The sequence below is a fragment of the Rhinolophus sinicus genome, linkage group LG13 (assembly GCF_036562045.2).
Source record: "Rhinolophus sinicus isolate RSC01 linkage group LG13, ASM3656204v1, whole genome shotgun sequence".
NCBI lineage: Eukaryota > Metazoa > Chordata > Mammalia > Chiroptera > Rhinolophidae > Rhinolophus > Rhinolophus sinicus.
This window is the reverse complement of record NC_133762.1, coordinates 57,426,497-57,453,084: the sequence shown is the minus strand read 5'-3', so window position 1 is coordinate 57,453,084 and position 26,588 is coordinate 57,426,497. Positions and strand designations below refer to the sequence as shown.

The 26,588-nt window shown below is 35.5% G+C and overlaps 1 protein-coding gene and 1 long non-coding RNA gene across 8 annotated transcripts in view; one reads left to right on the top strand and one right to left on the bottom strand.

Moving 5' to 3' along the window:
- Positions 1 to 26,588, top strand: part of RALGAPA2 (Ral GTPase activating protein catalytic subunit alpha 2) — a 332,722-nt gene that overhangs the window by 123,856 nt on the left and 182,278 nt on the right. For 4 of the 5 annotated variants that reach the window (XM_019712539.2, XM_019712535.2, XM_019712536.2 and 1 more), the window contains 5 exons: positions 265 to 405; positions 6,934 to 7,071; positions 8,583 to 8,680; positions 14,958 to 15,048; positions 16,649 to 16,825. In XM_019712539.2, the coding sequence (XP_019568098.2) occupies positions 265 to 405; positions 6,934 to 7,071; positions 8,583 to 8,680; positions 14,958 to 15,048; positions 16,649 to 16,825 (645 nt within the window). The remainder of the gene's footprint in view (positions 1 to 264; positions 406 to 6,933; positions 7,072 to 8,582; positions 8,681 to 14,957; positions 15,049 to 16,648; positions 16,826 to 26,588) is intronic. The other variant, XM_019712540.2, reaches the window with a different exon arrangement.
- The window catches only part of LOC141568264 (uncharacterized), a 32,522-nt gene continuing 25,539 nt past the window's right edge, over positions 19,606 to 26,588 (bottom strand). For 2 of the 3 annotated variants that reach the window (XR_012491361.1, XR_012491362.1), the window contains one exon: positions 19,606 to 19,838. This is a non-coding gene — a long non-coding RNA (uncharacterized LOC141568264). Of the gene's footprint in view, positions 19,839 to 21,609; positions 21,703 to 26,588 lie in introns of all 3 variants that reach the window. The other variant, XR_012491363.1, reaches the window with a different exon arrangement.

The following is a 26,588-nucleotide window of genomic DNA, read 5'->3' as shown; positions in this document are numbered from 1 at the left end:
GACAAGGAAAGACCAAACATGTAAAGCATTCTAAAATAAGATTGATTATTTGTGGATTGCCCATTCTCCCATGTCATCAGAATGACTGAAAGTTGGCTGTATTTAGAGACTATGATTAAATACTGTGCTTTGTACTGACTGCCTTTAAAGTTTAAAATGACCCTCTTTACATATTTAAAGAGAGCCCAGAAAAATAATAATGAAAAAGAAGAGAAAGATCCTGATGTTCTTCTGACATAATTATTACTTTATCTCTCCTGGAAGCTAAGCGAAGCCAGTCTATCAGCAACTGTGTCTACCTTTCTGAGGCTTTGCCCGCCACTAAAAGCGTCCCGCTCCTCCTTCACACCGTGAGCTCTCTCTTACCTGGTCTCTCTTACTCCTCTTGCTCTCACAGGCTGTCAGGTACTGTAATTCTGTCTCATGTGTCCGTCAGTGTCCCCCGACTTCTCCCGCTTGCCTCTGGACCTTGCTTCCTTTGTTAATATCCCCACATCACGCATGCGTGCCTGGGCATTGCAATTTTCAGTGAATATCAATAATTGTTTTTATGTAGTTAGACATTTAGTAGCTAGTAGATAGTTTAAAAAAAAAAAAAAACGATTGTAATACCACTGGTCTTTGCATTCTTAATTAAGAAGGATAAGAGAATTTTGTGACCTGTAGTTTTTAATAGGGGAAAACAGTGATGCCTGGTGTAGTGTCTATACAGTTCCTAGAGAACGGAAGAGGATTTTCATAAAATTTTGATCAGTTTATACAGATTCATACTGATTATTGAGATTTGAGTTAAAAAAACAGTGTTAAAAAGTGCTAATTTTCTAAACAAAGAAACATTGTTCCTGCACTTCAGCCAATTAAAATTGAGGTTTACACACAGTATGTTTTGTGGTTTATTAAGATGTTACAGCACCAAAAGTAATTTTTGGCATAGATACTTAAAGAAAAGGATTTATTTTGCTCTACAGTGAATAATTAGGTCTACGTCTGCTTGTTTTTCAGTGATTCTAAGATGAAATGAATTTTTTTACTAAAGAGGGAAATATTTTCATTGCTCTTTTTTATTTTCAGAAAGATGGCTTTATAAATTAGTATTTATTTAATATTGGCAATAGCCTAATTGTGGCTTTCTGTAGCACTAAATAGTGTCATACTGGTTTAGTGTCATAGTGTCATATTGTGGTTTTAGCAAAGCAAAATTAAAGCTTAATTCCCCTGAAGAGTGTAAAATATCATATTATTTAATTTACAGAATATGAGAAAAGAAGATAGTTTTATTAAGAGTAAGGACAATGGTTCTTAGAAAATTCTTTTCCCCTAGTAAATACCAAAGGTAAAAAACAGTAAGAACGGTCGGTACATGGGAAGATGGGCACCAGTTAGTTAAATTACTGATGACCATTAACTGTTTGATAATTTGGTTTTCAAAAAAATGCTAATGCCTAGAGATGATTCACAAAGTATTTTAAGTAGTTTTGTTTTCTATTTGGCTGATATATGCGGTATATCCAAAATGAATATTTTTCATGGTTTAGAGTTTTTGTTCTCCATAGTCCATTTTCCCCCCATATTGTTTCATTTAAGTTTTTTACTAGTTTGTCCAGAATATGTACTCAGAAGAAAACTCTTCCTGTTAGTAATCTCATTTTGGAAACTTTTTCTCATTATTATATTGTAGTTTACTCAGATTCTTAACTCCCATGTATACTTACCCAGTTCCAACAGAAGCTGAATATGATTTAGAGCAGTGGTTCTCAATTGGGGATGATTTTGCCCCTGAGGGAACATTTGGCAATGTCTAGAGACATTTTTGGTTGTCATGACTGGGGCAGTGGGTGGGGAGCCAGGGATGCTGCTAAACATCCTATAATGTGCAGGACAGTCTTCATCACAAAGAATTATCTGACCCAAAATATCAGTAGTGCTGAAGTTGAGAGACACCGATTTAGAATGAAATGATGCAGGCCATACTGGGTCTGTGTTTTGCTACCTTTGCCATCCTTATTGCTGGTTTGATAGCACAAAGGGTAAAGGGATTTAGCAGTATAGTGACTTTGAGAGAATAATCTGCTATTTGCTCTCTCTGTTTCATCTGACAACTAGAGTAACGAGCTCTGCCTTAATCTGATACATTTGTTCTTTACTGTTAAAGTGATGCCATTGTACTTTCTGACTGTTCTATCAAGTTTAGCTAACCTGTTGCTAAATATAGATATAGATAGGTATACATCCACCTATACATAATATGCAGACACTTCTAATGTTGACTTTCTGGCCACAGGTTCTTTACTATAAAAATCATTGCTAATTTTGTTTTCGTTTAAGTTAACATTTCTTGTTTTTTTCCCTAATCTATATAACTATTCAACCCACCACATTGTGTTAATAATATAAACAATAGAGAATTGTCAGCCACTATTATATCTTACTCTGATCCCTTTGAGACTCTTTATTTGACTTTTGGGAAAGTCACCACCACCTTTAGTCCATTAATATAAATAGCTACATAAACAAACATAGAGGTAGAACTGGCAATTTCAGTAATTTCCCCTTTTCTCCTTTGTGGAAACAGTTCTTTCCAGCTGTTTTGCAATTTTAACTGCTTTTATGTTGGGACATTTATCAGTCTGTAGTGCTTAAAGGCCATGCAGATGGTAGATTTTATTTTTTTGTTTAGGAACATTGTAATAGTAATTACAGAACTGGAGATCTTCCCTCATTCTAAAAGAGACTTAATGGGACCTAATTGAAAGCCTCACTTAGCTGTTTCTGCATCTGGTTCTCTGGCTTCCAGGTAGTACTTCCTGAGCTTGTTGTCAGGGTCCAGACTTATTCACCTTTGGACCTTGTGGGAAACTTCAAGATGCTAAGTTGATTTACATCTCTTGTGATTTTATAGGGTCAAGTTGGTATCGTGCACAATGCTCTTTTAGTTAGGAACTGTGGGGGCAGAGCCCCAAAGAGCAGTTTCCAGGCTCTCGGCCTCACATAGAAATGTGCTGGCTCAGGTAGTAAATGGCCGTCAACTGTGATTGCATGGCCATCAGCTGTGGCTATTTGGCCGTCAGCTTTAACCAGTGAGCCATTGGCCACTAATATAACTGCTGTGGCTAGGCTAGCAGAAAATGGGGGCTAGCAGGAAGATGGTGGCTGAGCCTGCAAGCGGTGCAGTGAGGGTTGCGAACAGTGTGGCTCCTGCTTCCTGTGTCTCCAACCCCGCCGCCAGCGAGAATATAGTAGTATGACTCCCCTGTCTATGGCTCTGTGGGTGTTCCTTTCTGGCCTAGCCATATCCTGGGTTCTTATGTGGGGAGTGGGAGCAGAGACCCCGCAGGCTGCCCTGCGCTACAAATGGCACAGCGAGCAGGGTCCCCCGCATGACAGGAACTTACTACTAATTTTGCTTATGCAATCTTGTATGAGTGGTAAATGGAACCCAGAATTTTGGTAATTGAAGAATGAATCTTACTCAATTTAATAAGGTTGATTAAGGAAGCCTTAGATTAAATAAAAAGTGAGTGAAATTGTTTTTAAAACTAGTCAGACGTCTGGAATAAATAGAAGTTTCTGAAGGGTTTACACACTTAATTTAATCATACTGATTTTTCTCTCAGTGGGAAAAAATGAAATTAGGTAACCCTTATTTGATCATTTTTCTAGTGTTTTGAATGGAGCTTTAGAAAGCAATGATTTAGTAACGATACTGTGTTACTTGCATTATCAAGCTAGAAAGTGCATTTAAAATTTGGTGGATTGGGTTAGCTATGCTTGAGAGAAAGTGAATGATGTGGTATAGCGTTAGCTCTCTGAAGTGATTCAGATAGAAATTGTGTGATGTTCAAAACAGAGCATTAGACTTCCCAGAATTTATAATGCAATTTTTATATAACGTAGATTGTTCTTTTTCTATTTTGAATATCAGATAATCATGTATCTTGATAGGTGCACATCAGTGTTAACGTTTTAAATTTTTTATGAAAGAGTAACTCCTACAACTGAAACTGGAGAATGGGAGCAGCTTTAATGTTAGTTACTCTATCTGAACAAATAAAAAACCAGCAGAGGGAGCTCAAGAACTGTTTATTTTTTGGTTTTTGTTTGTTTTTTGAGCTCAATTGTTTTTTGGTTTGTTTGGTTTTTTTAAGGAAAAGTATCAAGAAACTATTTTTGATATTCATTTATTCATTTATACAAAACATATATTGAGTATATACTTAGTACAAAGTATGAGAAAAGGCCAAGAAATGTACATTTATAAATCAGGGAATTGGGTTTAAATTGTGGGATAGGGAGAACTTAAAATTATTTTTTTCACGCTGCGTCACTTACCAGTCAACTACAGGAAAAGCTCAGGACTCCAGTAACACAACAGCCCCCACCGCACATTTGACAGACACTGTGATTCTCCCATTCCTTCCCATCCTCATCGTGGATGCTCCCACTCTCACCACTTCTGGTGGTTTCCACAGGCTTGGACTTTCTCCATCTGAGAAGCCCCTGCCAACAGTTTTACAAAAACAAAGCCTTAAAGCTGCATTAGGCCAGCCTGTTGGGAAGGCAGACCAGCTGGTGATGGCAGGCTCTTTGTGCGTCTGTTGTGTTGAGGACCAGTGGGGACACTCAAATTTGGAAGCCATGGTGCTGTGGCTATGTTGCATCCCACCAGATGGCGATGTTTTTTATCTTTAAAAAGATGCTGCCAGTGTTGGCCCAGCTCTTGTTTCTTCTCATAGTCCAGTAACCAGCATCTTCTTGTTTTTGGCATCAGGTTTAAGTGAATAAAACCACTCTCCCCATTATCCATAAAAACTGGCACTTGCCAATTATTTTTTTAGAGAATTAGGAAGCTCTTGGGCTCCCTCTATTGGTATTGGATTAACAAGTAGGTTCATTAACAAATATAAACTCTTCCTAGAAGGTTTCAGTGTCTTGCATAATTAGAATAAACAATGAGAGAAGGCAGCCGAAATGGGCTGCCCCCATGGTATTTGGCTTCTGTTGCCTAATGCTGAAGAGCCTCGAAGTAGACCCATGAAAAGGGCTTAGTCCATGCTTGGGGATGTGTATGTTGATCACACATGTGTACATAGGTCTTGTGTTTCTCTGTAGGAACATGAGCAATTCTCAGCTCTCCCGAGCAAAGATAACCTGGAAAGACGAGGCTCTAATGAGTCTGTCTGCTCTTGTACCTTGGCCTCCCTTTTGCTTATACCCTAAGTTCAGCTTCCCATTAGGATCTAAATTTAGACTGTGACCTACTACTGTGAATTATAAGTGAAGGGCCATACAAATTTCATAGTTTTGAGGTGTTATAACTTGTGTCAGCATACTTTAAATGGAATTTTTATTTGGATAGTATAAATAAAGTAGCAATCCTTTGTTGAAATCCTGTCTCTCACATTTAGAATCTTCCTACATACAACTTTTCGGTTATGGCAATCCAGCGCTTTGGCTTATGGCTCAGATTAAAGAGTTATACAGAGGGTGGCACACTGGCAGTAAGTCTTATTTCAGGTCAGGAATTGGGTGACACTGCCAGGTAATATAATACAGGCTGAATTTTGATTAGTCTTTTCTTTGAAGGAGGAGTGAGGCTAGCTAAATATTTTGGAAAATGTGATGTTATAGTTCTATGGATATAAAGTTTCATGACTACATTCGTGAGTGTGGACTCTGGTGAGGGATGCAGTGGTAGGGTTCACATGCAGGGCCACACGGCAAGTTCAGGAGGAGGAATGTGCAGGCGGTATGGGAGGGAAGGAGGAGGGAGCAGGTGTGAGGTTAGCGCAGAGGAGTGAGCTGTAGGAGGGAGACAGCACCAGCTGCCAAGTAGACTGGGGTTGCCGGGGACTAAAGTAAGTGAGAGCTCCTTGTGGGGAGTCAGGTCTGTGGGGCGAGGTCCAGGAGAGCCCTGTAATCGCTGCGAGAAGCACGGGCGTGGGGATGTACAATGATGGGCCTGGGCACGGGAGGAGTGGCGCAGGCAAATCTTGGTTTTAGAGGGACCTCTCTGGGGCCACAGAGAGGATCGATATGAGGGTGGCAAGAAAAGGGGGACAGTGACCAGTTAGGAGGTTATTGCAACAACCCAGGCAAAAGGTGATGCAACTCCAAAGGTGTGATTCTAGGTAGAGAGAGTGGTGTGATCTTCCAGTGCCTTGGGTTGCCTTTGGAGATTAAAATGAACCATGAAGTTTAGAAATGAGCTAGGAGGGAACTCATTCTCTAGGGGAATATAGTTTGTAATAATGCTAGCTGTGACTATCCAGTGGTCAGTATTCATTTGTGGTTTTCTATTTTATGTCATATATGTATTGATTCTCTAAAAAGACCAGTGGATCATTTTTGTACTTTAGTGATTAATTCAACATTGCATTTGGTAATATAAGCCATTAAGTAATTATAGTATTTTATTTTGGACAGGTGTGCATTTATTTGTTGAAATAAATAATAGAGTTGAAATTCCTGTGTTTCCATTGATCTTCCTTTAGAGAGAGAGAGAGAGAGAGAGAGAGAGAGAGAGAGTTTGTGTGTGTGTGTGTGTGTGTGTGCACATGCACGCACACATGCTACTTTCTCCCCTGAAATGTAAACGAGCCATTTCGTGTATCTCCTGGATCTGTCTCTCCTGGGCACGCCCATCACTGAAATTCCAAATGACTTTTACAGTTTTCAACTATTTCTGTGGCTTTTTCTCCCCCTTCACTTAGATTAAAATATAAAATGCTTTGTAGAACTTGAAAATGTATTCTTGGAGTGGAATATTAGTGTTAACAAGTTTAGGAAACTTTATAATGTGATTATTTACTGCACAGTTTTTATGAACAAAAAGTACATCTAAAACTACATTTTTAGAATCAGTGTCTTAAGTGGTGAAATTATTTTTTTAAATCTTGAAATACATCACTGCATGTTTTGTGTTAATGCCCACAGAAGTGGGAGAATGTCAGCTCTCAGAAAATGCACTTGTCGTCGATTCTGGCCACCTGGTGACAGAGCAGCAGCAGCCAATCTTTCGGAGCAGCAGCACACCTGATGTCACGGAGCCGCTGTGCTCGGAGTCTTCTCAGGGTACGGAGGAGAACTGTAGATTCTGCCTGGGAAGAAGCTGCATGTCGTGTTGCTTTCTACATTTGTTCTAACTCTGTCTCAGGGGGATTTCCTTTTTAAGTTTATTGCAAGGATGTAATTTCTGGCAGTAAAATGTTTTCATAATGTTTTATAATACATTTATCTAAATTATGTGTCTACATATGTACTACAGTTTTTTTCAGTGTGACATGTTTGAGAAAGAAGTCCAGAGTGACTGGGTAGTTGGAAAGCAGAGAATGTTACACCACAAGGTCTGGGAGAGCAGCAAGTTAGGGAGAAGGCAGGGCGGAATTCAGCAGATATGGAAATTGGCTCTATGGAGAGCCACAAACGTTGACAGTGAGAATGGAAAGCTGCCTAGACTTGTGAGAAATTTTATTCGCAGCTTGTAGATTCTGCTGAGGTTGAAAATAATAACTTGTAATAGCGTTAGTCCACACGTTTCTCCAACAAATTTCAGCAAGAATGGGGTGTGGAAAGCAAAGAGGCAGATGGTTAGACCTATAAACAGAGAAAAATGTATTTCACACCGAAAGCACATGTTTAAATTGTGACTGGTATCAGTGAACATACTTACTCAGTTTAGTTTCATGAGTTAATTAAGAAATAACCAATCTTATTTATCTACAAGTTATCCCACAGTTCTTAATGTCAGGGTCATGCTAACTTCATCAAATGAGCAAGGAAGCATTGCCTCTTGAAATAAGAAATAAGAAAATACAATGAAAAGTAATTTAAGAAATGTATTATATGAAGATTTGCTATTCATTCTCTGAAAGGTTTTTTATGAGATTGTTGTGATTTTTTCCCCCCTTATGTATGTGGTAGAACCCATCATTTGCCTGGAGTTTTCAAATTTTAAAATCGTTATAAGACTATTCAGATTTTCCTTTCTTACTTTGATTTTGATAAGTTTATTTTTCTAGGAATTTGTTCAACTCATGTATCTTTTTCAAATTTATTGGTCACAGGTTATCATAAAATCCTCTTTTGATCTTCTTAATATTTGCAGGCTTCGTGATGATAATCCCTTTTAAATTATTGATTCTGGATATTTGTTTCTCTCACCAGTCTATTCTTGAGCAATACTGAGCCACCTCACTAGTTTCTTCTTCCTTTCAACTCACCTGGCTAACTCAGGAAGCTTTTCTCAAGATCCCTTGCCCAGGTCCCCAGGCCAAGTCTTGTTGTTCGCCCCACCTTGCTAACATAATGTGCTAAGTGGACCTATTGGCCACAGTGAGCAGCATTCAGTCCTCTCTGAAAAGCTCTCTCTGCACCAAACAGACCAGGTCTATGGTGTAGACTTGTCCCATAGACTACCAGTTTGCCAGACCCATGACTTCTGTTTTTATATATCTTAGAATATCTACATTTAATAATAACCTATATGTAAAACCTTTTTTTCCTATTTTACTATCTGAAATATTCCTTCTGTTGATTTTTTTTTCTTTTTCTTTCTTTTTTTTTTTTTTTTGCCAAATCTCTAGGTCAAATGGTAGGAAATGCACAGAATTTGGGTTCTTCAGAGTCTAAGCCTATTCAAGAGAATAAAGGATATGTGAAGAAAGAACATGAAGGAATAACAGTAAGATATTTTCAAACCAAATCAATTTGTCATTAAAAGTAAACATTTAAGTTATTGGCCCAATAAATAAATTTATTAGTGGCAGTAATACTTTTATTTTAAAAATATTTTCCATTTAGACGGGTCATAAGCCCAAACAATCTTAAAAGCTTTTAAAGTCTTGCTTTCTCTGAAAATTATAGTCGCATTACAAAACTAGAAAAAAATAACATAAAATGGAATTTACCACCTGGTCTATATGTGGCATTCTGTATTTTTAATCAGGTATCCTTGCATTTCAAACATACATTCAGATTCCTGTTCCTGACGTCATTTAGGTAGTAGCCTCCACCTGTCATAAGTTGCGAAATAAGTGAATTTCTGCAAAGATCTGTTATGGTTTTGGTTTTTTTTGTTGTTTTTTTTTAATATGTGAAATAGCATTTTTTAAACAAATATAAAGTATAAAGAAGAAAATTTGAAGTAGCTCATAATTCATTTATGCAGATAACGCCTGTTTATTACTTTTTTTTTTTTTTTTTTTAAGACGGGCACAGCTCACAGTGGCCCATGCAGGGATCAAACCAGCAACCTTGGTATTATTAGCACCGTGCTCCAACCAATTGATATAACTAGCCACCCTGATATTTATTCATTTTTTTGAAAATGTGATTTATATTCATAGAAAACTTAATCTCAGAAAGGTACAAAATAAAAAGAGAAAGCCTCTCCCTTGCCTGGAAAATAACCAATGTAAAGTGTCTTCTGTATTTATTTTTTAAAAGGGCATATGCCATCTCATATATGTATATGTACCGTATTTTGCCGTGTATTCCCCGAAAATAAGACCTAGCTGGACAATCAGCTCTAATACGTCTTTTGGAGCAAAAATTAATATAGGACCGGTATTGTATTTATGTTGTGTTATGTTATGTTGTGTTGTGTTGTGTTGTGTTGTGTTGTGTTGTGTTGTGTTGTGTTGTTATGTTATGTTATACCCGGTCTTATATAAGACCCAGTCTTATAGTAAAATAAAACCAGGTCTTATATTAATTTTTACTCCAAAAGACAGTTAGAGCTGATTGTCTGACTAGGTCTTATTTTCAGGGAAACATGGTACTGTGTTCCCCATATATAATTTGCATGCATATTTTTGGCCCAAACTTGCAAGGAAAAAAATCTTTCGTTTTAATTTTCTAATTCAAATTTTTATTTGTTTCCATTTAAGTACTTGTTTTTTTTTTTTATGACAAAAGAATTTTAGCATGTATTTTTTAACATATTATGGTACAAGAAATGTTATGTAACAAATAATTAAAAAACACAAGAACAGATACAAGGTACAAGAAGTTTTATGTACCGGTAACACATTTACGATATTTACATATCATAGAAGGCCAAGAAGTCTTCATTGTTGTAAGTTCGTCATAAGTTCAACAAAACCAGTGATCGTATTCCAGGGTATTATTTTGCATATGGATATCGTTATTGATTTCTAGAGTTACACTTTTAACTCCTAAGCATAAATAAAAGAATTAAAAACATTTATATAGTTACAAAATTAGTACTACCCATGTATAATGCACATGCTTATTTTTCCCTCACAAATTTGGGCAAAAAAGTGTGCATTATACACTGCAAAATATGGTATATTATGTATGTATATTTCAACAATCACATAAAGATCCATAAATCCGTCACTTAGCACCACGCTCCAACCAATTGATCTAACTAGCCACCCTGATATTTATTCACTTTTTTGAAAATGTGGTATATATTCAAAAAATACATACCATTGCTTTACGTGGCACTGCTTTGGCACGTAAATTCTTTCCTTGCCCCCTCAGAGAGCAGCATTTTCTTGACTTTGTGTTTATCATGCCCTTGCTTTGCTCTATATATGTATTTCCAAATAATATATTCTTTAGTTTTCTATATTTTTAAAACTTTATAAAAGTGATATTATTGCTTTAGTGACTGAGTTATGTATTTTAAGATTCATCCACATTGTGACAGGTAGCTGTAGTTCATTTACTTTCCTCTGCTGTATATTTCACTGTGCATATACCACAGTTTATTTCCATTCTCTTGTTGATGGACATTTAGTTTGCTTCATTTTTTTAAAATCAAAGATGCTGTTGTGTACTTTCTTGTATACGTTTCAAGATCTACATGTTTAACGTTTTCTCTAGGGTGGAGTACAATTCATGTATTCTGCTTTACAAGAGAATATGCGTTTTCCGAAGTTGGTGCACCAGTTACATTTCTGCCAGCAATGTGTAGAGTTGCCATTCATCCACATTCTTGTAAACACTTGCTATTGTCAGGTTTAAAATTTTTTATGAGTCAAGTGGATGAAAATGGAATCTCATTTTTGTATTTTTCAGATTAATAATAAATTTTAAAGTCTTTCATATGTTCATTGATCATGTGTGTTTCATCTGTGAGATGCCTGATGATGTCTTTATCATTTTCCTATTAATTTATCTTTTTCTCTTTATTTTGTACTAATTCTTTATATAGTCTGAATACTGATCCTATTTTAGTTGTTTCTGGCAAATATCTTCTTTAAGTACACAGCTTATATTTTCACTTTCTTTATGGTGGGTTTTTTTTTGATGAACAGAAGTTCTTAATTTTGCTATTCTTCTTTATCAACCATTTTATGGTTAGGTTTTATGAAAATTTTAAAATACTCCACAGGGATAAAAATATTACCTTATATTTTATAAGTGTTTGGATTTTACTTTACACATTTAAGTCTTTCTTCTATCTGGAATTGATTCGTATGTATAGATTGAGGTAGGGGTCCAATTTACTTTTTTTCCCACATGGATAACTACTGTCCCAGGTCCATTTATTGAATCCATTTTTCCCTTCATTGATCTAAAATGCTCCCTTCTCTGTCATATGTGTAGTTTCCAGGTTGTGTGAGTCTTTATTTTAGTGCTTTTTATCTTCATTTATTGGTTACTTTGTTTCTCTGTACAGTACTAAAAAGTCTTAATTATTGTGGTTCTCCACTTTTCTCCCTTTCCCCTCTTTCTAATGGAGCTATTTTTCTAATGTCTTTTGTCTTTCATTGTTGGTATTAACAAGTCTTCCATCCATCCTATTTGTTGTTTCTTGTTGTTCTTTGTCCTTATCCTTCAGTTTCACTACAGTATATCTAGGTACAGTTTCTTTTGGTTTATACATTTGTCCTTTTTGATATATGCTATGTGCCAGGTATCTGTGGATGTTGTCTTCCATTGTGTTTGGAAAATTCTTGGTAATAATTTCTTTGAATATTGCCTCTTTTTTGTTTTCTGTGCTCTTTCCTTCTGGAATTCTGGGTAGAAATGTATTTAGACGTTCTCATTCTGTCTTCCATGTCTTCTAAGCCCCTTTCATATTTTCCATTCTCCTAGGCCCTCTAGGTAATTTACCAGATCTGTCTTTCATTCAGTTTAGTTCTCTCTTTACTCATATGTAGTCTGCCGTTTAATACTTCCATTGAGATTTTAGCTCAGCAATTACACCCTTTGCTTCTGAAAATTCAGGTTGATTCTTTTCAAGTATATCTGTAATTTCTAATCATCTCTTGTTGCTTGTTCATTTTTTTTGTGATTCTCATCTTTTATTCCTTTAAAATATCATGTTATAATTCTAAATTCTTTATCTGATTAGCTGAAATCCTTGATTCTGAAGATTTCAAGTAATAGTTCTTGTTTCTGAGACTCTTGTACATGATTGAGTTCCAAGATGGCTGATCTTAATCTATAGAAAACCTAGATGTCTGAAGTGATGGAGTTTCACCAGGACATTAGCATTTATTTCTTCCAAAAAGCATGGAGTGCTATTTTAATCCTTTAGAGTCTTGCTACTTTTGCCCCTGGCAATGATAATATTAGATTTACCCTTGGGATAGCCAGCCCCATTTCACTGCCCTGATTTTCACTTGCTTTGGGGGTGTGTGTGGATCATTTGGAGATTTATTTTTCCTCTGAGTCCCAAATTGAAACCCAAATTTTTATGTAGGGTCTAATTCTATAGCTGGAGGACATTTCGTTCCTCAGCCAGAAGCAGAAAAGCCTGCCTTCTGCTTTTCAGTTAAGGAAATATATGGGTACATTTCTATTATCACATTAGATATATATCATCCTTCTTTAAGGCTGTATAATATTTTTTCATATACTGTTAGTCTTCTTAATATTTTATTCATGGCCTACTTCTGTTTTTTAGCTTAATAATTTGTCTTTTAATTATATATCTTTGTCCCTACTCTCATTTGTTTGCTTGTTTAATATTCATCCTTTTAGTTGTCTCATTGAATAAAGTTTTTTTTATACACTCTACAATGAAGGACCTTAAATTTACATCTTGACTCGTGGCTTTAGCCTTTGTCTCACTGTCCTAGATTTTGTTGCCTATTTATAGGACATTCTCTTTGGATTTTCAGCCCAAAGATGAAAATGAAGATATCAGAAATGTTCTCAAGTTTCTTTGTCATCCTTCCTTCCTTTGTCACCATTGTTTTCATGGTCCCCTAGATTCATATCCTTTTGTGATTTAATTTTATTCCACTGTCATATACAGCTGATTATAAGCTCTTATCTGCCATTCTGCAGACTTTTAATACTTTTCTTCTCCTTTTCTACCATTGAAAGCCTTATGTGCTCATTCCTGAGTCACCATAACACTTCCGTAGCAATTTTCTTCTTAACTCTAAACTATCCCACAGATAACTACTGGAATTTTCTTTCTGGTTATGTTTTTAATCACAATAAGCTATTGTCTAGAACATACAGTTGCTCATTTTGTCAATATTAGGTTGAAATTCCTAAACCTCATGTTGAAGGGCAACTGGCAGCTGCCTGTTTTAGAAGGCGGTCTGCATTTTCTTCTTATCTTTTTCTTCTTGACCTGACTGCCCTGCATGGCCTGCTAAAATCAGCTTCTTTTCCTGCACATAGAACTTGCTGATTACCACTCAGTGCTTCCTGCCTTGAATCCCCTCCTGCCTTCTCTCTACCACTGTCTGTTGCCTTCTTGAACAGCTGTCCTGTAACTGTGAGCCAATTAAGGTAACACTTTATTCTGCATATCTTTTAGAGAGAGTTTATTTGCATATTTTGCTTATGTACCTTGTAATCTTTTGTGGAATTTGTGTATGTTTTGTCTCTCCAAGCAAGGCATAAGTTTTAGAGGCTGCTGATTGCCTCCCAATGTTTTTGTGCTCTGTATTTAACACAAGGTCCAGTGTTGAGCAGTGTTCAGGGAAGTCTGTTGCACATTGAACAAGGAAGGCACTGAGTAACCTTTAAAGAAGTCTGGGTGGACTTTATGCCTTCCCTTGTAGCACACTAACCATTCATGGGTAACTTAGGCCTTCTGCAGAATTGCATTTACTATATAGGAAGGTCTGACAATTAAGTTTGCGAACTCATCCTAAGAAAAGTGCTCCATACCTCATTGCTGAATATCACAACAGTCACTTTCAAAGTACTCCCCTGGGAAGCTGTGGGCTGACACCAGCACCTAGTCCACCTTTCAAAGCAATTTTGGAACTTTTTCTGGAATGACCATCGAAGCTGTAGTTGTATTACCCTTGATGTCCTGAATGTCATCAAAATGTATTCCTTTCAATATTTCCTTTGTCTTCGGGTAAAGAAAGAAGTCACTGGGGGCCTGATCAGGTGACTAGGGAGCGTGTTCCATTACAGTTATTTGTGTACTGGCTAAAAACTCCCTCACAGACAGTGCCATGTGAGCTGGTGCATTGTCGTGATGCAAGAGCCATGAATTGTTGGTGAAAAGTTTAGGTCGTGTAACTTTTTCACGCAGCCTTTTCAGCACTTCCAAATAGTCAACTTGGTTAACTGTTTGTCCAGTTGGTACAAATTCATAATGAATACGCCCTCTAATTTTAAAAAAAAGGTTAGCAACATCATTGCAACAAGTTCACGAACTTAACTGTCAGACCTCGTGTGTGTGTGTGTGTGTGTGTGTGTGTGTGTGCGCGCTGTGCAGAGAAAAGAGAGACCTTTAAAATAAATGATTTCCATATGATTTGGCATTCTTTCTCAGTAGATCAGTTTAATTAGATGCCAGTTGACAAAGGAGAAGCCACAAATTTCAGATCTTGAGTAATTTGTAATTCAATTATAGTTATTTGTGAACACATATCCTTCAAATGGAAAATAGGATTCATTTTTTATTTGATTGCTATTATTATTGTTTCTTTTTCTTTAGAAACGTGGACTTATAAAAATTAAAACCTTCCTGTAACAAATGCATTATTTCTTTTTGTCTGAAGATCTTAGTTCGAAGAAGCAGCAGCTCTGCTGAATTGGATTTAAAAGATGATTTGCAGTCGACGCAAGGAAAATGTAGAGAAAGACAGAAGAGTAAGTTCCAGGAAATGTGGTCTGTGTTCATCCAAATTAAGAATTAATGTATTTTATTTTATTTTTACTTTCTAATTCAAGTTATATCTTATCATCTGAAGAGACATGGTTGTGAAATGGGACTCTTTTATTCTTGGAATTTCAGGATTGATGGATGGTTAGTTCACAGGTCAGTTACTTGTGTCTTTGAGGCCTGCCTGTGTTTCCACCCCTGGGCCTTTTTCCAGGTGAGAGACACAGCTGAGGCTGATGGCTAGGTGAGCAGACAGGCCAAGAAGGAAAAATGCCCAGAAAGTTCCCACAGGCTAGAAGCAAAAAGCTTCAGAAGTACATTGAGATCAATAGTGTAAGTATTTAAAAGTAAAATTTTATTGGAATCCTGATATTATTATGTACTGTAAAAAGTGATTCTAATACTCTCCTTCCCTAAAGGCAGGTACTGAGCCACATCCTTCTCAGAGCAGCGATGTAAACTGCTCCAGGGCAGTTCTTGTTAGGTATGGAGGAGCTCTTTTTAGGCTCCCCCTTCAAGACCCTGTTGGCTTAGAGTTGGGTGGCAATGAAGTCAGGAACCTAACACATTGGTGACTGGGACAACTTTCAGTTTTTTGCAAGTGAAGAAAGGACAGCTGATTAGAAGCAGCAAGGCTGGGGACTGTCCGCAGATACAAAGCAGCTGGAAGAGTGAGCAGACAAAAGGGTAGACACATAAAATTGTTATGAAGTAGACAGTAGACTTGGAGGAGTAGACTGTCTAGGTCTGTTTTGTGTCAGACAAAATAGCTCTATAAGGCTTAATACCGTGTTTTCCCGACAATAAGACCTAGCCAGACAATCAGCTCTAATGCGTCTTTTGGAGCAAAAATTAATAGTAAAATAAGACTGGGTCTTATATAATATATGACGTATGATACATGATATATGATATATGATGTATGATATACGATATATGATATGATACGATATTGATACTGGGTCTTATATTAATTTTTGCCCCAAAAGATGCATTAAGCTGATTGTCCAGCTAAGTCTTATTTTCAGGAAACACAGTAGCCCTTGAAAACATCATTCTATTATGACAAATTACAACTTTTTTGTATATAAAGGGGAGGATTTCTATTGGAGGAAATGTTTTGCAGTGGGACACTTCATTTCCCAGGATCTGAGTGATTCAGCCAGGGTTGAGATGTAGACATTAGGCTCAAGGTGTAAAGCATCCTTAGGCTCTTGTAGCAGACAGAATAAACTTGCATTTGTGGTGGAATCAAATCCTACCCTTTTCTTCCACCCACTCCCAATTTAGTAGAATAAGTTGCAGTAGAAAAACCTAAGGATTTGATGTAATCTTTTGGGTATATGGAATAACTGAGTTGAAGACCCCTTGAACAGAATGCCACTTGGGTGATAAGTTGCGGAGCTCATACTATTAATGCCCTGCTTTAGAAGTTTTATTTCATTGAGCAGGAGCCCCATACAGGCTCCTTTTGAGCCCGTACCCCCTGAATGATTCCTGCTATGTCAGCTGTGTAGTTACTTGCCCATAGGTAATTGTGATTCCCACTATTAGTTATGTCAGACTTTGGTTCTTCCGTTTTGCCAGGTGAAAGTGTTAGCAGTGACACAGCTCTGGGCTATACCAATGAGGCAGAGTTGTCCATGAGCCCATGGCAGACCTGTGAGGAAGACACAGAACTGAACACGCCTACAGATGTTGTCAGTGACTCTGATGCTCGCCACTGGTTACAACTGGGTCCCACCGATGCTTCAAACTTAACAGGTAACTACATCTTTGAAAAGGAGGTACCAGTGCTAACAATTGGAAGATCCCAGAGTTTCCTAGTTGTAAGAATTCTGGGGATCCTTTAGCATAATGATGATGGGGGTGCCACCACCAACGATATTAGTGTTGGCAGCCCCAACCACCTATTCATAATCAGTCGTCAATTCTGAGCTGTCTGTGGAGAAGATTCTAAAACAGTGGCCAGGTATGGGAGGAAGCATGCCATGTCTACAGCCACTGTCCACCACTAGAGGAAGTGATGATACGTGCACCAAGCCTTTGCCATCCCTGACCAAACTTGCTTTACTCTGGAAATAGAAGAGTGATTTATCCACCTTACAAGGATCATAAATCCAGGACAAGTTTAACACTTAATAGCATATTGATTAAATATTTTTTTGAAATTTTACTATAAAATACTTGACACATACAAGATAAGTTGTGACATACATGCAAGTTATGGGCTATAGTAATAAAGTGAGCCTCAGTGAGCCTACTACACAGCTTAAGAACTAGAACAGCATCCAAACCAGTGAGATTAACTGTAAGGCCTTCTCAAGTCCCTTCCCTTCTCCTATCACCTGTGATTCTATCTCAAATTATTTTTATAATTCCTTTGATTTCTTTATAGTTTTACAATATATATCTCTGTGTTCAATCAAATATATCGTTTTTAATCTTTTTAAGGGTGATGTCATACTCTGTATTTTTTGCACCTTTCCCCCGAGTACTGTATTTCTAAGATTCATGCATGGACTATAGAGCCAAACTTTCTGGGTCTGCATCCAGTCTGTGCCAAGGAATTGCTGGGTGGTTTTGAGCAAGTTACTTAATCACTTTGTCCTTCATCATCTTTTCTGTAAAATAGGGAGGATAATAATAGTTCCTACTATAGGATTGTTGGGGGAATAAATGAATGAACGTATAAGTCTAGTGCACAGAATAGTGTGTGTGGAAGCGCTCTGCAGTTTGAACTATTCATGTGCACACATACATATATACACATTCATGGGCATATTTTGTGACCCTGGGTATGCAAACCTCTGAAAGTCTCAACTCCCTCACCTCTGTGAAGCGGCTGATGAGAATAGGGACACTAAAGAGGAGTTGGATATTTGTTTTGCTTTGTTTTGGTAAGTGTCAGAGAGACTAGTGTTCTGAGAAACTCAGTGTGGGAAATGCTGACCACAGCCAAGCAGTTCCTGGTCTGCCATACTGATGCTTACATACAGATATCTTTTATGAAAACAAACTGTAAAGCACATATTGACTAAAAATTGTTATTAAAATGCTAAGAATGATTTTAAAATTAGAAATAAGAGCTAAAGTTTTACCTTAAATAGTTGTTTTTAAAACCAAGCAAATTTTGTTTTTTATTAATTATAATATAAAATTTAACCAAAGTCTCTGATATTTTGGAAATTCCTGATGGAGTAACATTAAAACTTCATAAAATTTACATAGAAAAATGGTGTCAGGTAAAATTTTTTATCTATAAGGTAGTTAAAAACAAGAAGTATTATCTTAATGTATATTTAATGTGTATATATTTTAATTAAGAATAGAATAATAAAGAAAAGCAGACCAGTTAGCTGTAAGTGAATACCATATTGCCTTATAATGCTGTAGTGCTGTCCTTAAAAGACAGTGGATATTTTTGGTCTATGTATTCAAATCTGCCAATGGTCGGAGCCTTGCAAAGGCAATGAGAAAATGGTTGGCAAAATCATGTGCTTTACTTTTATAAATTATTAGGTAACAATTTGTACTTCTTCAATTTTTGGTTCTTTCTAAAGTGATTTAAAATTACATATATATAATCACACACATACACACACGAGTAAAATTATATAATCATTTTGAATAATAATAGTATAAATTTATATGGTATTTAACAATTTACAAAAAACTTTGAGATATCCCTTTTGATTCTGTATGGTAAGCAGGCCAAGTCTTACAAATTATGTTTTAGAGACGGGAAAACAGACTCAGAGAAATCTTGTTCTCTAGCTAGAAGTTAAGTGCCAGGGTTGGAACTGGCTTTTAAAGTGTTTTTTCTCCAAATGCAGTGCTATGTCTATTCCTTTCCACTACATTGCTATTAAAACTGCAACTGCAAAACCCTTTAAACTATTTGAGAATCATTAATACATTTAATTTATGGAATAAATGACTTATTTGGGTCCAATATACGGACTACCCAAGGGAAACTCATCATCATGGTAATACTGAATCTTCAATAAGTTGAATTTACCAAAACAAGAACTAGTTTTAATTATTTTTACTGAAAAGAAAAAAAAATTGGGTGATTACTTCTTTTGTCTGCCCTTCGGAAAGATTAGTTTTGATCCCATTTCAGAGTATACATGGGGCAGCTCAATTTAATAAACTTGTGTGAGGTAATTTTATATGATGCACTCTCTGTGTTGTGATTAACTACTCCAAATACTTAGTTTTTTGAAATACTAATATAGAGAATCAGCACACTCAGTTCAATAGTTCATCTTGTCATCTGTGAAAAGGACAAACTGTAATATGATAAGGTTTAAGGATTATCACAATTCTGAATTTAACTTTCTGTTCTTGAGAGAACGATTTCTTTATAAACGTACAAAATAAAGCTCATGTTAACCTAGCCTTTTAGGACATGCAAAGAGGGTGATCAAATAATTTGAGTGTATCTGTTGCTCATTAAATAATCCTACTAATCAAATGCTTGGAACAATAAACTCCTTCTAAAATCTTAAATTCCTTCATCACTGGGAAGCAGTTCAGTTTTGAATTTGCTTTCTCACTTAAATAAAAAAAAAAAAAAAACAGCTGAATTTATTGTGCTTTGTTTCAGAATGTCTCTGGGATTTGTGTTAATCAGGTAAAATATGCAGACATGGCAATGATTGTCATGAGGAAGTTTATACTTACAGGTCCCTGGCAGGCCACACAAGAGAGGGCTGATGAGGAGGCAGCGGGAAAGAGGGGAAAACATGGGCAGCATCCTTTATTGTCATTTCTAGTGAAAAGAAAAGCAAGACAGGGTAAGTAGATTTAGGATTGACTAGTTTGAACAGTTTCAGCAGATTCTGGAGCATAGATGCTGTCCCTGGTTGCCCAGTACCTGGCTCTGGGGTGACTATGGCAGAGGGGTATATTGGCTTGATGTGGAAAGCTAGATAAAGAAGATAGTTGGGAGGTATGAATTTTGGATTGGGTAGTTTGCATATGAAAGGTGCACTTCCTGGTAAGTTGCTTACTATGTCTTGGAATTAGTTACCCTGGGAGGATCAATCAGTCCCATCCTGGTCTGGAGTCGCTAGATACCAGAGCATTAGGAATACAGAAAATAAGGAAATATAGTTAATACATGCATAAATTTTGTTCTGTTGAGGTAATGACTTTCAGGAACATTTAGGACTCTATAGCTAAGAATCAGTATTGCTGCTGACCTCATCTCTTATTTAGCGAATAAGCTTACAAACTAGAAATACTGATTTTGATGCTATAAAAAATAAAAAGATGAATAAATCATAGCCACAATTGACTTAAAAGCTTACCAAGAGGACAGAAGACATCCTGATAGCAACAAATAATGTGATAAGTGCTATAAGATTTATTTAAAGAAGGTTTCAATCACAGGGATAAACACATACACTAATAAAATGGAATATGAAATATTAATACATAACTGAATCCACACAGGCATGGAATCATGAAACTATGAAAGAGGTGGAATTCGGTTTTGTCAAGGAAAGGATTTGCTGTTCAGCAATTGTCTGTGGGATAAGTACTTAGCCATATGAGAAAAAATGAAATAGAATCCCTACCTTACACCATGCCACAGTCAATTCCAGAAGGATAAAATACTTAAATATAAAAAGGAAATTTTAAAACTTTTGGAAGAAAATATCTTATAAAAAATGTCTAAGGTCTTGGGGTAGGGAACGTTTTCTTAGATGTTTAAAAAAAAAAAGCTAATTATAAGAAAAGTATCAATCATTAATTCAACTTCAGCATAATTTAAACGTTCTTTTCATTATTAGAGAAGCTTTAAGAATTCTATGGGGTGGCAGAACCTTGAAGGATAAAAGCCAGTTTTGGTGCTCTTTCCTTTCCAGGTTCCTGTCAGTTCAGTGATATGTTTTAAGATAAGGTTTGGAAAGAAATGGCATGCAACATTTTGTTTCAGTGGAGAGGGGGTCAGTATTCTTCCCCCACTGGAATATAAGCTTGGGAGGGGAAGTGTCACCCATTGTGTTCACAGCTGATTCTTGGCTTCTAGAACAGTGTGTGGCAGGAGAGGAACATTTAGTAGTAAATATTTGAATCAATGAATGAATAAGCTTTAAGTTTCAGGCTATCGTTTTATTTAGCTAAGACAGCAATTAGATTTTAACCTTTTTTTAGTAATAAAAAATATGTAAGATTCCGTTTCAAAATCTTTTTTATTTAGTATATTTATCACAACTCTGCCTCCAAATATTGTTACCAAAATCCTTTTACCACTGTGCATGTGAATTACATTCACTGTTACCTGCCACCAAAGCTGTTTTTGCAGGAATGGTTTGTCAGTGTTGTCTGCCATTAGACACACTTTTGGCATTTCACCAAGCTTTGATCTGCTCTGAAGACATGAAATATTATAAAGAAAAATAACAGTGATAACTACCATGGGATTTGTTGCTCATCTTCTGAAATCTTTAAAATGAACATTATGTTCCTGGAAAGCAGATGAGGAAGGAGAAAAGAGTCAGGCTGTAGTGGTGGCCAATAGAACACCAACCAACCTGCTGTCTCTCCACTTTGGATCTTCAAAGTCCAGGCCTGATTTTTTCTGGTCCCAGAATTAAGGTGTTTCAGTTGAGCCTTTGGATTTGTGCCTTTAGATTTCAAATGAAAATGGAAATTCATTTCCAAAGTGCCAGCTATATTTTTTCAACACTCTAACAAGCCTACATGAAACTGCGGTTATGTGAAATCATCATTTGGTCATAAATGCCTATTTTACCAATTACCAAGACTTATTTCATGGCTAAAATCCTTTGCATGTTTGCAAAGTTCTAAACTTTGTATTGCTCTTTAAAATCATTAATATATTTGGAGAAAGATAATGTATTTTATTTGCTTGCAAGAGTTCCTAGTTTAATAAAAAAAAACGTAATTGCTCCTACAGCATTTAGTAATAATGAAATGAAAAGATACTAGGCTAGCATACTACTTCACTCATGAAAAAGAAAATAAAACTAAATATTTGGTATTTTTAGGGTGAATATGAAATTTTCTGAAATCTCTCAAATCCCCATTTTTAATTAAGCGCTGCTTCACTGAGGAACTATCTACATGTAAAATGTCAGCATCTGTTCTGTTACTTATGCCACGAGTCGAATCATTTTGGGTAAAAACATTTCAACTAATTAAAAATATTTTTTCACAGTGATATTGAGCATGCAATCATTTCAAATACTTCTAAAGGACTCAACATAGTTTGATAATGTGATGGAAATGTTGTTACCTAGGATTTCATCGAGGTAGAAATTTTTCAGAGAGCAAAGCAGTATTGAAACAGATTTTCTACATGGGGTTCTTTCATAAATGAGAATGTATTAGTTGGCAGGTAGCTAGGAGGTACAGATGATGAGGTACCACATTTACTTGGAATTGTTACTCACACAAAAGCTCCAGTGTGACTGGAATGCTGGGGGCTAATCTCTATTTTGGATTGCCTGCATTTTGGGGGAGGGGGGAGGGGGTGAAACAAAACTATAAATCATCTAATACCTTTTTTTAACCCCTCAAGGGATTAAAAACATGTCATTCTTTATGAGAAAATAAATACCATATTATGCTGTGTATTCACTTGGGGGCTTATATTGATTTATAAGCATTCGTTAAAGTTTCAGGCTACCTTCTCAGACTGATAGATGCTTGGTGTTGTACTTCAGATTAAACATTAGGAAGACGAGTCTTCAGAGAACCCAGAATGCCCATAATTATTAGGTTTTTGTTCTCTATACCCCTGTCTTTCACTAGCAGTGTTTAGGAATTCTATTTTGAATTAGATTTGCCCATTTTATTGTATCTCCTTAACAGAGTATGTGGTACTTATCTGGGAAATACACGGGTTTTTCTTCTGAGAAGGAACAGTGCTCCTGTTTGGATAAGGCCTCTCCAGGACACTGCGTGCCATTTTTATTAAATCTTTTGTTTTGGTGTCTTGGGATCTTTCAATGTCTAATAGAATGAGCTATTAGCAACTGCCTTGGGTGCAGTGTTAGAAGGACACAGACCGTTCTTGGATTTGCCCTGGCTCCTTGTTAGATTCACGCCTTGCTCTTTGTTGGCTCTTGTCATTCCTCTACTTGAGTTCCTCACGTCCACAAATTGTGCTTAAATTTCTTTGATTACGCTTTAAAAACATCAACAACATATATACTAAAAATGACCCATAGTGGAGGTTGATAATTGCCTAGAAATCAGTTTGCCTTTATTTGTATGGGAAATGGGTGAGGAATAGAACTTTGGGAGTAATTATATTAATAACAAATGGTGATCCTAATTAAGTAAATAAATATTAGGTTGGTGCAAAAGTAATTGCGGTTTAAAAGGTTAAAAATAATTGTAAAAATGGCAATTACTTTTGCACCAACCTAGTACATTGATAGATAGGAAGACAGATAGGACGCTGATCTAGCTATACATACATCAGTCAGATAAACTTTAAAGCAGAAATCATTTATTAGTGACAGCAATTATTCTAAATTTATATGACCTTCATAGCCTCCAGACATACGAAGCAAAATTTGACAGAATTATAAGGAACTACTGATAAAACCATATTCGTAGTAGAAAAATTTTAATATTAACGCTCAATAATTGATGAGTTAAGCAGAAAAATATTAAAATAGAGAAGACTTAAACAATACAATTAATCTTGGTTGAATGGAAATATATATATATATATTTATATATATATATATATAGAATGGAGATTACATATATCTCCTCTCTCTCTCTCTCTCTCTCTCTCTATATATATATATATATATATACACACACACACACACACACACACATACACACACACATATATATGTGAAACTTTGAACTTAATTAAAATATACAGCTGATTTTTAAAAGCACATGGAACATTTACAGAAATTGGCCAACTGGATCTTTAAGCAAGTCTCAACAAATGTCATGATTTGAAACTATACCACATTCTGTGAAAGTGATGAAGTAAATTAAGAATGAAAGGATAATAAAACAAAAATACATTAAGAAACTAAAAATTGCAGTTCAAATAAATTAAATCCAAAAAGAAATTAGAAATGTTTCAAACTGGATTACAGTGAAAACTACATACCAAAAGCTCTAAAATGTAGCTGAAGATTTATATAAAGGAAGTTATATGGCCTCAGGTATATATGTTAGAAGAGAAAAATAGTAATCTATGTGTCCTATTCAAAAAATTAGGAAAAGAATGGCAGAATAATATATAGAAGTTAATTAAAAAGGAATTTAAAAAGCTAAGTGCATACATGTGTATACTCGAAAGTAATAGGGAAGACAATCGAAAACAACTCTTTAAAAACATTAATAAAATAGATGAATAGGCAAGATTCATCAAGGGAAAATATTGGTGAAAAATAACAGAACTATAAACACAATATAACATTTTAAAATAGTATAGTAAATTAATTCAAATATATTTATAAAAATAAAGGACAATTACTAGTTTTACTGAACCTTCAAATAAAGGAGAAACTATCTTTTCCAACCTGTTTCCAGACACTAGGAAAAAAGAGAGGTCCTTAACTGCTGTTACCTTGATAATGAAACCAGACAAAGTGCATATTGAAAAAGGAAAATTAGAGTCCATGTTACTTAAAAGCATATAAGCAAAAATCCTAAATAAAGCATTAGAAAACAAAATCCAATAATACTGGGAAAGGATCATACATCAGAGCTAAGAGAAATTCGTTGTTCATTCCAGGAATACAAAAGAAAAAAAAAAAATCCATCACGAGAAAAACATCAGACAAATCCCAATTAAAGAACATTCTGCAAAATATCAGTACGCCTCAAAACTGTCAATGTCATCAAAAATGAGGAAAGTCTGAGAAACTCAGAGCCAGAGAAGGCTAAGGAAATAACGACAATTAAATGTAATGTTATATCCTGGGTGGAATCCTGGAACATAAAAAAGACATTAGGTTAAAAACTAAAGCAGTCTGCATAAGTATGGACTTTATAATAATGTTTTAATATTGGTTCATTAATTGTAACAAATTTACCACACTTATGTAAGATTTTAGTAATAGGGAAAGCTCAATGTGGAGTATATGGGAACTCTTTAATACTATCTTAGTACTATTTTTTATGAATCTAAAGCTGTTCTAAAAATGAAGTTTATTTTTTAAAAAGTAATTCAGGAAAAAATACCAAATAGAAAATAAATGCATTGAAACTAAAGTGATGAAATGAGAATATAAAATAAGTGACTTAAAAATGGGCTAAAGAAATGAGTGACAAAAGCATTTAATATTTTTGTTTTTGTTGTTAATTCATATCCAGCCAAAGATAGTAGAATGGACAAGCACAAATAGTTTGTTTTTCCCGAACCTAACCTGAGCCACATTAAAGGATTTTAAGGATTAGACATAAATCCACAAGGACAAAGATGGCAGGAAAAGAGACAGTAGCAGCCAACTTTTTTTTCTTTTTTAATGAAAACCAAAAGAATTATTTTCTAAGTTAAAGATCAAAGTATTTAAGACCTCTTTGGTATTCTTTTTTAAAAATAATTTTTAAATTTTCAGTTACAGTTGACATATTGTATGGTATACAGGTATACAACATAGTGATTAGATATTTAAATAACTTAAAAAGTGATCAGCCCAAAAAATCTAGTACCCATTTGACACCATATAGTTATTATAATATTATTGAGTATATTCCCTACATTATACTTTACATCCCCATGACTGTTTTGTAACTACCAATTTGTACTTATTAATATCTTTCCTTTTTTCACCCATCCCCTCAACACTCTTCCCATCTGGCAACCATCAAAATGTTCTCTATCTAAGAGTTTGTTTCTGTTTTGTTTGTTTATCTTGTTCTTTAGATTCCACATATAAGCAATATCATAATGGTATTTGTCTTTCTCAGTCTGACTTACTTAATTTAGCATAATACCCTCTAGATCTATCTGTTATTGCAGATGGCAAGATTTTGTTGTTTTTTGTTTGTTTTCTTGTTTGTATGTTTGTTTTTATGGCCAAGTAATATTCCATTGTATATATGTACCACTCCTTCTTCCACTTATCTATTGATGGACACTTAGGTTGCTTCCATATCTTGGCTATTGTAAATAATGCTGCAATGGACATATGGATGTATATGTCTTTTTAAAATAGTGTTTTGGTTTCCTTCAGATAAATATCCAAAAGTGGAATTGCTGGGTCTTTCTTTGTCTCTTGTTATAGCCTTGGTTTTAAAGTCTGTTTTGTCTGTTGTAAGTATTGCTGCCCACCTTTTTTGTTTTTTTCCGTTTCCATTTTCAGAAAATATGTATTTCTATCCCTTTACTTTTAGTCTGTGTGTGTATTTCAATCTGGGGTCTCTTGTAGACAGCATATGTAAGGGTCTTGGTTTCTTATTCATTCAATTACCCTGTATCTTCTGACTGGAGCATTTAATCCATTTACATTTAAAGTAATCCTTAATAGATATGTAGTTATTTCCATTTTAGTATTCATATTTT